General features: G+C 49.7%; 1 protein-coding gene across 1 annotated transcript; it reads left to right on the top strand.

Annotated features, from left to right (window-relative positions):
- Positions 1 to 1,791: 1,791 nt before the first annotated feature.
- On the top strand, positions 1,792 to 11,532 carry LOC308243504 (keratin, type II cytoskeletal 73; the record flags this gene model as incomplete). The annotated part of the gene is made up of 9 exons (XM_080659046.1): positions 1,792 to 2,238; positions 3,753 to 3,967; positions 4,799 to 4,859; positions 5,525 to 5,620; positions 6,342 to 6,506; positions 8,810 to 8,935; positions 9,318 to 9,538; positions 10,499 to 10,533; positions 11,282 to 11,532. 9 exons carry the CDS (start codon positions 1,792 to 1,794, stop codon positions 11,530 to 11,532), a joined length of 1,617 nt encoding a protein of 538 aa, XP_080515172.1.
- Positions 11,533 to 13,245: the final 1,713 nt, after the last annotated feature.

Below are 13,245 nucleotides of genomic sequence, written 5' to 3' on the forward strand. Positions count from 1 at the left end.
GGCTTGATGGGGGACCTCAAGGCATGCCCCCCACCTTGGTCTGGGCTGGGGGACCTCAGGCCATTCCCCCCATCCTGGTGCCAGGCCAGGGGACCTGAGGCTACATTCCCTACCTAGCGGGGCTTGACAAGGGTGGGACTAGCTAGGTCTGGATCTATCCCAATGGGGGGGGGGGGCGGCTGGGTCTGGGTCTCACGAGATTTTGAGGCACATGTGGGTGGGCGGGGACTTGACTCTGGGTCCCTTGGTGTGCCCCAGACTCTGATAGGAGGAAGGTTTTCATATACATTTTACTAATTTTCTTTCATCTCTGACACTCTATTATAGAGAAAGGGCAAATAGCAATATTAAATTATTTCCTCTAATTAATCCCCTTTTAATGTGCACGAATTTCGTGAACTGGGCCACTAGTTGTGTTATAATATACAATGCTAGTATACTACAGGATGGGGCCATCATCTCTGCACAGAAATAGATAAGAGGGATTGGCGAGCTGTTCGTTCAAGCACTCTGGCTAGTGAAGTAATTGCATTTTCATGGAGGAAATTATGTACTATGAATATATTTTGGTTTGGGGAATTGTGAATACTTTGGTAATGTCAAGGATCTAATGAAATTTAAGTGTCTTCCCTCATCCTAGAATTGTAAACTAGGTTATTGTCTTATAATTTATGACCCTGGAGCCTAGCATAGTACCCTGGACAGAGTCAGACCTCAACCAAAGTTTGTTAAATGAGTGGATGGATGAATGACTAAAGAGGTGAATGGTTGTCTGCCTGTCTGGGCAGACAAGCAAGGCCTGCATGGGAAGGCCTCTCTGATGTGGAGACAGAGACCATCCAAGGGAATCCCTCAAGGCTGGACCTAGGTTTTGTGGAAAATTTGTATCCTTTGAGATTCTTACAGAGAAAGAGCTCATGAAATGTTCACTGTCCTCAACTATCTGAGCCTTGGTTTTCCCATTTGTGAAATGTGGGTCATCAAGCTCCTCCCCATGTCAAGTGGGTTAAGTGAGCTTCTGTGTGCCAGGAGCTTTTTTTAATGCTGTAAAGCACTGCACCAGTGTCAGCTACCATGAATGGTGGCAATACCATTATTTCAAGGTCAAGGGTGAGGGCAGTGGGAGAGGCAGGAGCAAAGTCAATGTGTGCAGGGCAGCCTGGCCAGCACAGAGGAGCAGGAGACCTGCCTGGGAGGCCACAACAGGGGCTGGCAGCCAGAGGGCTGGGTTGGATTCCTAGTCCTGGCTCATCACCCATGGTCCTGGTCACCATGAGAACTATCTCTAGGAACCCTGGGAAGCTCGGTCATGGAGTCTCCTCCTAACCACATGAAAGCGGTCCCTGAAGCAGCCCATCTGATGCTGGTACAGTCGTGAGATCTTTCACAGATGACTCTGTCAATTAAAGGTCTCCCCTCTGCACCCCCGCAATCCACCCCTCCCCTTCCCACTCCCTGGGGAAGGGCAATTGAGTCTGTGACAAACCTCCCAGCCAAGATCTTTCTAGGGGTAATTTGGCCAGGCTAAATACCCGAGGTTGATTAGATAAGACTCAAATTACATGAGCAAGGCATGCAAGCCCATCACTTTGGGGGTTTTCAAGTTATTTACGTGGCATTTCTGATTTTGCTGGGAGAAAATGATTTCTTGCTCCCAGGCAAACTAAACCCACAAATTAGGGCAGTGGCTCCCTCTCGAGCCCTATAAAGGGGGAGACCAAGATCTCAGGCTTGTGAGTTGCATCTCAGCTAAGGATTAGCTTCTTCTTCCAGCTTTCTGGATTTTCTAGCATGAGCCGCCAGTTCACCTACAAGTCGGGAGCTGCCGCCAAGGGGGGCTTCAGCGGCTGCTCCGCTGTGCTCTCAGGGGGCAGCTCGCCTTCCTACCGGGCAAGGGGCAAAGGGCTCAGCGGGGGCTTTGGGAGCCGGAGCCTCTACAGCCTGGGGGGCTCCCGGAGCATCTCCTACAACGTGACCAGTGGCAACGGGCGAACAGGGGGCTATGGATTTGGCCGGAGTCGGGCCAGCGGTTTTGCTGGCAGCATGTTTGGCAGTGTGGCCTTGGGGCCCACCTGTCCATCTGTGTGCCCTCCAGGAGGCATCTCTCAGGTCACCATCAACAAGAGCCTCCTGGCTCCCCTCAATGTGGAGCTGGACCCTGAGATCCAGAAAGTGCGTGCCCAGGAGCGGGAGCAGATCAAGACTCTGAACAACAAGTTTGCCTCCTTCATCGACAAGGTGGGACTTTCTGGAGAAAGCCGAATGTAGAGCCCCTTCGTTCTTCCACCTTCACTGTCCTTGGGGGCTCCCAGTCTGAGGCAGAGGAAGACAGGCCACCTTTCCAGGATGCAGACACAACTGAGGACAGGGCAGGGAGGAACTGGACGAATCCTGGACATCAGTGTTGAGAGGTCAGGGTGGCCAGAGGGGCGGGAGGAGCTAGAGAGCTCAGTCTGGGAAGGTCTCCTGGAGGCAGGGACAGTGGCATGAGTTGAGAAGTAGGAGAGTGATGGCACATGAAACTTAGAAGCCAGACAATGGAGAGGTCTATGGAAGCCCAGGATGTCTGGAATGCCATAGGGCCTATCTCCTCCTCTTTGGGGACCCAGACCAGCTCAGACTCTGGTCAGAAGACAGACTCAGAGCCTGTGATACATCCAAACGGACATGCAGGCCCCAGGGCGAGGCACATGGGGATCAGTAGTGCATTGGAGTAGAGGTTCCCAAAAATGGTCCCTGAACTGGCAGCATCAGCCTCACCTGGGCACTGATTAGAAATGCTCATTCTCAGGCTCCACTTCGTGCCTATTGAACCACAAACTCTGGGAGTGGGGCCTGGGAATGTGCAGCTCTACAAGCCCCAAGGTGATGCTGATGCACACTGAAGTTTGAGAGCCACTGATGAGCAAAGAGGTAGGAGTGTCTTGGGAAGGAGACTTCCTGAGCTTCGGGGAGTAGGGGAAGCTTCCCAAAGATGACAGCAGGATGGGGGGTCAAACCTGAGGAGGAGTTTGCCAGACGGAGGTGGGGAAAGGCAACGTAGGAGAGGGAGCAGTCACATGTAGCATGAAGGACTTGTCTGGAGAGCAGGACACCTTGGGTTGTGTGAATGTTAAGTGAATGGCAGCAGAGTGGCTGGGCCCATTATGAAGAGCATAAGAAGGAATTTGGACTTGACTCTGTAGGTGATAAGGAACCACCAGAAGGTTTCCTTCAAGGAAATGATATAATATTTATAGGCTGTCATTTGAGAATGCTGGGGAAATGCTCTGAGATCATAGATTTGGACATGAAAGCAACATAGGAAGTGCTGAGACTTCAGGTCAGCTGAACACTGACCTCTGGCTGGGCTGGGAAAGGCCATGACCGAGGAGACAGAGAGTAGGCAGAGCACAGGCCAGGCTACTGGGTCTGAGCAGAGCCACCCAGGAGCATGAAGGCCAATACAGGTCAGTTTACATATTTAAGGCCAGCACTGGCCAAGGCTGACCACTGACATTGGCCCAAGCAGATTTGGACAGATGCAGAGGAGACATATCTTGATAAGAGGGAAATGAAGATGTTGAGGCCCCTCCTGATGGTGTGTGGTGCTCCCAGAAAGAGAACTCCTGAGTCAGACAAAGGGCCTGGGTGTCAAGGGGCATGAGGCTTACCCTTTAAGCTAATGTAGCATAAGAGAACACAGCTACCATCCAGAAAAGGAAACACACAGCCTCTCACCATGACTGAGTGTCTGTTGATCTGGGTTCCAGGTGCGGTTCCTGGAGCAGCAGAACCAGGTGCTGGAGACTAAGTGGGAGCTGCTACAGCAGCTGGACCTGAACAACTGCAAGAACAACCTGGAGCCCGTGTACGAGGGCTACATCAGCAGCCTGCGGAAGCAGCTGGAGACGCTGTCAGGGGACAGAGTGAGGCTGGACTCGGAGCTGAGGAACATGCGGGACGTGGTGGAGGACTACAAGAAGAGGTGAGCAAGGATCCTGACCCAGATTGACCACCTCTTGGGCTGGGTTTTCCCAGCAGGCACTGGGACATTTGCCTCTGGTTTCAGGAGCACTGAGCTCAGGTGGGAGTGACCCAGCTTGAGCTCCTCTGCCCAGGCAAGATGATAGCTGAGCAAGCTGGGCAGGGGACAGCCAGCCTCTTGGAAAGCGGCAGGACTGTCCTGACAGAGACTACCTCCAGGGCATGTTCTCTCCTTTCCTCACTGGAGAGAGTTCATGTGTGCCTGCCCCACAGCCTCTTGGTTCCTGAGTTGCCTCTAAGTTCCAAGGAGACTCCTCTGCATGCCAGGAAGCTTGGATTTCTGTTGGGCTTCCTTTCTCATTTCCCTCAGGTCCTGGACACTTGGGCCATGCTTCTTCTTCCTTCCCAAGGGGACAGTGCTGGCTGCCTTGGGATTCAAGCTTGAGGATGAGGTGGAGTTATTGGTAGGGGTGTTAGACACAAGAATCATGGCTGAAAGACAGTGTCATGTTCTTGTGGTTTGGACACTGAATGGGAGGAGGAAGAACCTACTCACTCTCCAGATAGCAGAGGAAATTCAGACCCCAAACCATCTAGTCACCTGGCCCACGGGGGTGGGGATTGCTTCAAACCCTGCCCACAATGCTGAACAAATAGTCTTAGTGAGTTGGACAGATTTGCAAAGATGTAGAATAATACCTATTAAAAGATACACAACATGAGCACGTCCTTTCTCTTTTCATAATGAAAACACACACACACACACACACACACACACACACACACACACGTACGCGCGCGCGCTCTGCTCACTGTGATGCTTTTCCTACAGGTATGAGGAGGAAATAAACAAGCGCACAACTGCTGAGAATGAATTCGTGGTGCTTAAGAAGGTGAGGAGAGGGTGCATATCCCTCGGTTACCCAAGGAGTGGAGTGTGGAGGGTGGGTGAGGTGACATCAGAGAGGATACTGAAGTCTGTGCTCCCTACAAGGGCCTGGAGCTGAAGTGCCAAGGCAGATGGAGGGATTTGTTGCTTGGGACATGTTGCAACACCTTGGTGTTTATCTAGAACACCTTTGTGTTTTGTGTAAATGGGCAGGAGCCTAGACATGGATAGTCAATCCCCAGGTCATGCCCACTTTGGTTTTGGGAACAGGATATGCTTTGAGAGGGGCTATAGGTTTGCCTTCCGACTCTGCCTGCCTCTGACAAATTGCAGTTGTTGCCCTCTGCTCTAATGAATGACAGATTGTGGGTGTGTGTGGGTATGTGTGTGTGAGGTGGGGGGTAGGGCTGTCTCCTGTACCTTCTCTTTGAGAAATAGAGGCAATAAAAAGATCCCATTTTAGGATGGGGCAGGAGTTCCAGAGGCACCAAGAACTTGTTTAAGGTCTCACAGTGAGTCCTGGGTGGAAGTCAGGTTCTTGGCCTCTTGGTCTTGACTCCATTCCCTGAGGCAGCTCATCACGAAGTCAGTGCTGGGGTGCCAGTTCCCAGGAGAACGCTGTCTGGACTTGAAGAAGGGTGATGTCAGGGGGTCCCTGGATTCCCTTAGGATGTGGATGCGGCTTACATGAGCAAGGTGGAGCTGCAGGCCAAGGTGGACACGCTGGATGGAGAGATCAAGTTCTTCAAGTGTCTGTACGAAGGGGTAAGGCTCCCCCATCCCACCACTGACTCACTTTGTCTTCTGGAAGGACAGACGTAAATGAGCAGTTATTTACTCATCAGTAACTTTAACAGCCCAGGTCTCTAGTATTTGGATGCTGGGAACTTTGTAGATATACCCTCATACTTTCAAATGATGTATGCCATCAGCCCCAGCCTAGCTCCAGTGGCCTGCTCTCACATCCTCCAGGAAGCCGGGGGTGCTTAAGGGGTTCCCACTGATCTTCAGAGGAGCACATTCTCATTTTTGCCTATCTTCTCTCTGTCACTTGGGGCATTTCCTCAGGTCTTGGTCAGAAATCCTTAGGGACAGAGGTGGAGAGGCCTCAAAACCTTTCTACTGACTCTATGTGACAGTCTGGCTTCAAGCCTCAACCTGTAGGCCAAGCATCTGTGGGCTGCGGTGTCCTTAGTGTCTCTTGTATGGTGTCCAGGCTGTTTCCCCTCCATCTTTTCTACTTCTGACCAGTCTCAGGTGACAGACATGGGGGCTGTTTTCTACTTGGGCTGCTTCAAACCCACTCAGCAGTTTCTAGGTGTGGTGTTGGAACCTCTGGGCTGGTGAGCTCCGTTTTTATATGTTTTGGAGAATACAGCTGCATCTGCTTTGGAGGGTTTGGGGGATCCCCTGCTGGGATAGGGCCATCACCTTGGCACTTTCCTCTGCTCACAAGACATTTCATGCCTCCTTGTTTCCCATGCAGGAGATTGCTCAGATTCAATCCCACATCAGTGACACATCTGTCATCCTATCCATGGACAACAACCGGAACCTGGACCTAGACAGCATCATCAATGAGGTCCGCACCCAGTATGAGGAGATTGCCCTGAAGAGCAAGGCTGAGGCTGAGGCCCTGTACCAGACCAAGGTGAGGCTGCATGCCTTCCAGAGTCAAGTGTTCTAAGACCTCTGGTCCAGTTCCATGACCCACCATGGCCCACACACTAGTTGGGATCAAGACACTCTCCCAGACACTGATGGAAGCCCAAAGGGAGGAGAAGATGAAGCTCTGCCCTTAGGATCCACCTAGACCATGGCAGCTATGGGAGGACACACACAGCTGAGGCAAACAAATGTGGCACAGAGTCATGAATGCAGGGGAGACAGAGGTTAGGGAACTAAGATCAGATGGGGCAAGTCAGGAACAACTTGGGCAGGCAGAGTTTTGAACTGTGTCTGGGAAGGAAGAAAACATGGGCAGTTAGCATCTCAAATCCCTTGTTAATTATAATACATTAGGGGGTCTCTTTAGTGTGATCTGAGATTAGGTAACTCCTACCTTTTCATTCAAGTCCAAGTCCAAGAATAAAGGGGGTGTTTGAGTCCCTTAGATCTTAACTCCTCTAATGGGTTGTGGGTGGGAAGATAATTCTTCAGATAGTGTGGTTTCTCAGATCTAAATGGCAATTTCCTAATTGTTCCTTGCTATTTATCAGGCTCCTTCTCAAGGAAAATCCACACTCTCTTTATCTTGTTTATCCCCACCCCCTTCCTTGCTACCCTAGGGACAGAAAGATTTGGCCTGCAGGGGTGGGAGGAAGGGAGGCTTTCAAAGCCTGGTAGACACCACAGTCCAGGGCTTCTTGATAAAGGTTCCAACTCAAGTCCCCAGGCCCCAAATCCCTCTACTTTTCTGCTGCAAGCTAGGGTCAGGGATGGCTGTGTGGTTTAATCACTCAGGAGACTGCATGGTGTCAGAACTGGGGGAGTCAGTGCCTCTGTCCCAGCCAGAGTGTGGGAGGTTGTGCTCACACAGCCCCAAAGATAAAACACAGGAGCGTAGAGAGAAGACCCCTGCCTTCCAGAGTCTCAGAAGAGGAATCCTGAATCTAGGGCCATGCTGGGGCCAGATATGAGAGAACTGGCAAGGCCAAGCACCCAGGGACAGAGACAAGCAATGCATAGACACTAGAGGTCTGAATGTCATACATTTTTGTGTTTCCCTTAAGCCAAATTATGGGGTAGAAATGGAATACTCTTTGTTGACTATACAATGGATGACATCAAAGGCAGGAATAATCCCCAAAGAGTAGATGATCCAATATTCATGACTAGTGTTAGGATATAGTCATTCTATTCCTACCACTCATACACAAAATGTTCCTCCTTGCCCAGAAAGATGCCAGGAGCTTGGGGCCCAGCTGAACTGTGAAGGGAAGGAAGTCACAGGAAATATAGTTGGGCAGCTCTTCAGCTTTCTCTTTGGTTCATTTATTCATTCATCCCTCCATCCATCAGACCTCTTTGAACACTAGCTAGGCTCTGTGCTAGGTACTAGGAATTCAGAACTAAATAATAAAAAAAGGTTCCTGCCCTCTAGTCCAGTGGTCTGCAAACTGCGGCTCGCAAGCCACAGTTTGCCGTTCTGTTGACTAATGAGTTTGCTGACCACTGGGATAGGGGCTTAATCACAAGGAACAACAACAGCCTGTAATTATTGGAATCGAGAGTCTAGGCCAATGGTTGGCAAACTCATTAGTCAACAGAGCAGCAAACCACGGCCCGTGAGCCGCAGTTTGCTGACCACTGCTCTAGTCATTCTGAGTCTGATGGTAAAGATTTAGAAACTTGTGATCACAGTACAGTGTGGTAAGAGCTATGGACTGGTGTAGCAGGGGCTATGGTGCACCCAACCAGGGATCAGGGAAGGCATCCTGCGGGTAGTGATTCTGTACTGACTGAGTTGGAGCCAGCTAGGGAACAAGAGAGAATGGATAGGAAAGGGTTTTTCAGGTGAAGGGAGAAGTTCATGCAAAGACTTAGAGACTTGAGAGTATGTGGCATATTGAGGGGACATGGAACTATTTGGCACATGTGGAAAGCTAGGTAGGTGATGGGCAGAGGCTGTGAGAAATGAGTAAGAAGGAGCTGGCGGATGCCAGATCTCAAAGCACCTGGATGCCATACTAGGAGTTTGAATTTGACCTTGACTTTGAAGGGCTATAGGCAGAAGAGTACCATAATTGGAGTTGTGTGTTATAAAATTTCAGTGTGGAGAGTATGAGACTTTCAACAGTCCTTATGGCCAAATCTAACCATCAGTGAGAGCAACTGTGCTTAAGAAAAATAAATAAATCCAATTATTGAGTGGGAGGTTGATAGGCCTGGTGAAATTGGAGACACCTACCCATCCCTGAGTCAAAATCCCTGCTTTGGCCCATCTCCCCCTAGTTCCAGGAGCTCCAGCTGGCAGCTGGTCGGCATGGGGATGACCTCAAAAACACCAAGAACGAGATCTCAGAGCTGACCCGACTTATCCAAAGGCTGCGCTCGGAGATTGAGAGCGTGAAGAAACAGGTGAAGGGGTCTTAGCGGCTCCTGGCTTACTCCCAAGGGAGGGGTGGCCTGTCCATCACATATACTTCCCCTTGCTTCCTCTCCTTCTCTTGGTTCTCCATCTCAGGACCCCACTCCTCAAATAGAACCCCTGCTCTCAACCCCCACACTTAGCTCCCAAATAAAGTCTGGGAACAATTGGAAGCATCTTTTCAGAAAGCCAAGAGTCTGAGGATACCACCTCTCACAGTCCCAGGTTGACAAGCCCCAACACCATGGGTGCAGCTTTGCTCTAGGACGTGGGCAAGGACAGAGGAGGGTCCAACCACTGTGAACAGATGGAGGGTTAAGTGAGGCTCAGGGTGCCTTAGAACTCAGGGGGATGCTACCTCCTGGCCCTCAGTGCTCCAACCTGGAGACGGCTATCGCTGATGCTGAGCAGCGGGGCGACTGTGCCCTGAAGGATGCCCGGGTCAAGCTGGATGAGCTGGAGGCTGCCCTGCACCAGGCCAAGGAGGAGCTGGCCCGCATGCTGAGGGAGTACCAGGAGCTGATGAGCACAAAGCTGGCTTTGGACATAGAAATCGCCACCTACCGCAAGCTGCTGGAGGGCGAGGAGTGCAGGTGGGTGATGGGAGGGATCTTAGAGTGTTAGAGCTGGAAAAACTTTTGTAATCTCTGACTCAGTTTCCCAGAGTGTGGGGGTCAGGCTGATGGAGTGGCTGGAGATGCTTTTTAGGTTACCCACGTAGCCTTAAATAGCACAAGATCAGATGAGACAGAGATTTCCTTTACAGTTCTTCTCGTTCTAGTCTTCAGACTGGAGACGGTCTCTGCATGGTGCTATTATGTCTCTGCCACTGCCCTGCCACTTGTAAATACCCCTATTAATAAAGAGAATAGATCCAGGTTCAGTCTCTGGGCAGACAACACATCTAGCCACAATTTTTTTTAAAATTGTTTAATTTTTATTATTTTGATTTTACTGCTACTGCTTTGTTCTTGTTTGGTCAGATAGTAGGTACTGGTTGTCTATTTATCCTGGTGATATAACACTTCCTTTTAAGAGAAATGATTTTTTATATAAAAGGCAGAGTCAGTGAAAATACTAGCTATATAACAGTATGAGTTGTACATGGTCATAGCAACACTTGGGAGGGTGGTACCTGAAGCACTGACATTTAAAAAACCCTGTTCTACCTTAGCACCATTTTACACAAAAGACTCAGAGAGGACAGGTTACTGGTCCTAAAATCATACAGTTAGTCCACCAGTGGCAAATCCTGATGCTATTTCCACATGTACTTATCCAGGCCGTAGCCTCTCAGGAATAAAAAAGTGGGCTAAGGAGAAACTTGGTAGGAGGACCCCTGGAGCTGGTGTTGCTACTGGGGTCTCCAAGGCTGCAAGTTCATAGTCTCTGAAGTAGGGAGAGTAGACTGAGGATGGAGAGGGAGGTGCTTAGGGATACACAGGTGTAATGTGTGCCTGGACATGAGCTAGTCTGGCCGAGGCTTTCAGGCTGTGGTGAGGGTAGCGCGGATTCCATGTGAAAGAGTCACCTGTGCTTTTCTCTCCGTGCAGGATGTCTGGAGAATACACCAACTCTGTGAGCATCTGTGAGTATTTCATGACTATGGGGGAATGCTTTTAGTCCATTAATAAGCACAAACTAAGTGGGTGCCTGTGACCAGGACCCTCATGGAACAGCCCGGGCTCCACTGTCATAATCACCTCCCAGCTGAGACCTACTGCTTCTGTTCCCATTACTTCCTGACTTTTCACATTGGTTTCCCCCTTGCCCGCCCCCCCGCCCGCCCTGAAATCTCTCCCATGCTGGGATAAAACTCTCAGCATTTGCTCATGTTGGAAGCCTGGAAGCCGGGGGCAGGAAGAATAACATCTACTCACTGAGAGTGGAGATCAGGCACAGACACACTGTGCACACCCGCTCTAATGCTGGCCCTACAGGCTTCAGCTCCGTCTCCTTCTAAGACAGGCCAGCAAAACTCCCCTATATGAACCAATCAGGATATTCTTTGGGAAAAAAAAAAGACTGGATTCTAAAGTTAGTTGCAAGACTTGCTTGGCCATCATCTGTTCTTCAGGAGATGTCCTTGCTACTTCTGTTTGTTCAGAGAAGGAGAAGTTGCCTGATTTGGGGGTCCTATGGGATCTGGGCTGCTTCTGGTGCTTGAGCTGCTCAGGAATTGAGTGTAAGTCACTTAACTCAAGTCCACAATTGATGTGAAGTATTTGCTTAAAGAGGAGACATTTAAGTTAGTTGGGACTGGGAAGTTGGAGGGGACTCAGTGCCACTCCTGTGCTGGGACACACACTTATCTCTTCTCTCTCCATCCTCCTCAGCAGTCATCAGCAGCTCCACAGCTGGGACCGCGGGCACAGGAGCCGGCTTTGGGTTCAGCGGGGCAGGTACCTATGGCTATCGACCCAGCTCTGTTGGCTATGGCATGCTGTCTGGAGGCTGTGTCACTGGCAGTGGAAACTGCAGCCCTCGAGGGGAGGCCAAAACCAGGCTGGGGAGTGCAAATGAATTCAAGGATCCCTCTGGGAAGATCTCAGCTCTGAGTTCACCCACTAAGAAAACCACAAGATAAAGAGAAAGACAGTTGTCCGCCTTGCCCTGGACTCCCTTCTACAGGAAACTCCTCTGTCACATTTCCTTTTGGTTTTCTTTGCCACTGACATCTCCTCTCTTCCATTTCTCTGCCTTAGTCTTTCTTAATGTAGAATTGGGATTCTAGAATCTAGCCCATCCTCTGCCTCTGTACCAAGAGACCTCTTAACTGGGCCTCCACTTCCTGAATCCTTCTACTTGCAGTGGAAGGATTTTTTCTCAGAGGTAACCCCCATCCTCCTACTGCCCCTTCCATGCCTTGGTTTAGGGAGTTATTTGGCCATGTGCTCCATGGGTACATATGATTGAAGGCCCACTGAGAGACCTGTCTCCTGTGAGAGCAACTCCAGCTCAGGGGAAACATCTGGTTATACATTGTACCTTGCATGGTCCCTGCAGATTTTATAGCTGGGAGTACCCCTGCAGGCTTCTCCCACCAATGAAGGCATTTGTGCTGTTAATATGTGGGCTCTTGTCCTTGTTCAGACCTCGCCTCCATGCTTCCCGTGTCTCACCAATAAACTTATAAAACTCATGCAGGAACAGGATGCTTCTCTTTCCTAAGGGAATCCTCATCTCAGGCCTTGTGAAGGTCAATGACCTGGAGCCTGAGCCATCTGAGGTCCAGTGTGTTCCAAAGAGTCCCAAAGTATCTTTAGATCTGAGTGAGAGAGATCCTTGCACAACTACCGGATCTCACCATCACCTCCACTGAATTTTGTGATGCTCAGGATTCATCTCTGTTCCCATCACCCCAGCAGATGCACCTTCTAAGTCATGCTTTCCTCACACCAATGCTCCAGTGAATGGGTAATCTTTAAGACCTTTCAGATTATCAGCAAGGATAGGGAGCCAATACTTGTGGCAAGGTTTCAAACTGGTCAAGAGGTAGCAGAAGGCCAGTTCCAGAAGCCTGGGCTCAAGTTATAACTGTTATTCCAGAAAAGGCCAAAGGTAGATTGTCTTTAATGTAATAACCAGTGTTTTCTTGGTCCTTGTTGCCATTTCAGTGGGTTGAGTATGGATGTGAATGTATAAGTGTCTGAGTTGTGTTTAAACATAGGGCCATCTCTGTTACACACACCACTCAGCTTCCAAAACAGTCTGTGCTCAGAAGACTTCTCATGGGTCCCCGGGCCATGATGCTGCTGCTGCCAGGATGTAACATGATACAAAGGGCAAGTGAGAGGCTGGCACACATTCAGGCTGTGCTCACAGAGGCATCTGAACAGGATCACGGTGGGTCCAGAGAGAGTCCTAGACTTCAAGTCAATAGCTTTGAATTCAGGTTCAGACTCTGCAAGTAACTGGGGATCATGAGCACAGCTTGCCATCAGTTGAAGCCTCATTTCTTTAGCTATAAAATTGGCAGAATAGTACCCCCAGATCATTGTAAGGCTAAAATAAGACAATATGAGGATGTCTTGTGCAATGCCTGGTACAAAGTTCATGATTAATAAAGGTTAGTGGAAACAGAATCTTGTCCTTAATCTTTTTGGCTCAAAGACTTGACTTCAGAAAATGGAACCTTGGAATGCCATTGGTGGGATCATATATTGGTGCAATTAAAAATTAAAAACAGAGCTGCCATATGATCCAGCAATTCCACTTCTGGGTATTTATTCAAAGAAAACAAAAACACTAACTCGAAAAGATATATGCACCCTTATGCTCATTGCAGCTGTACTAGTAA

Source organism: Plecotus auritus (genome assembly GCF_963455305.1).
Source record: "Plecotus auritus genome assembly, chromosome: 3".
Taxonomy (NCBI): Eukaryota; Metazoa; Chordata; class Mammalia; order Chiroptera; family Vespertilionidae; genus Plecotus; species Plecotus auritus.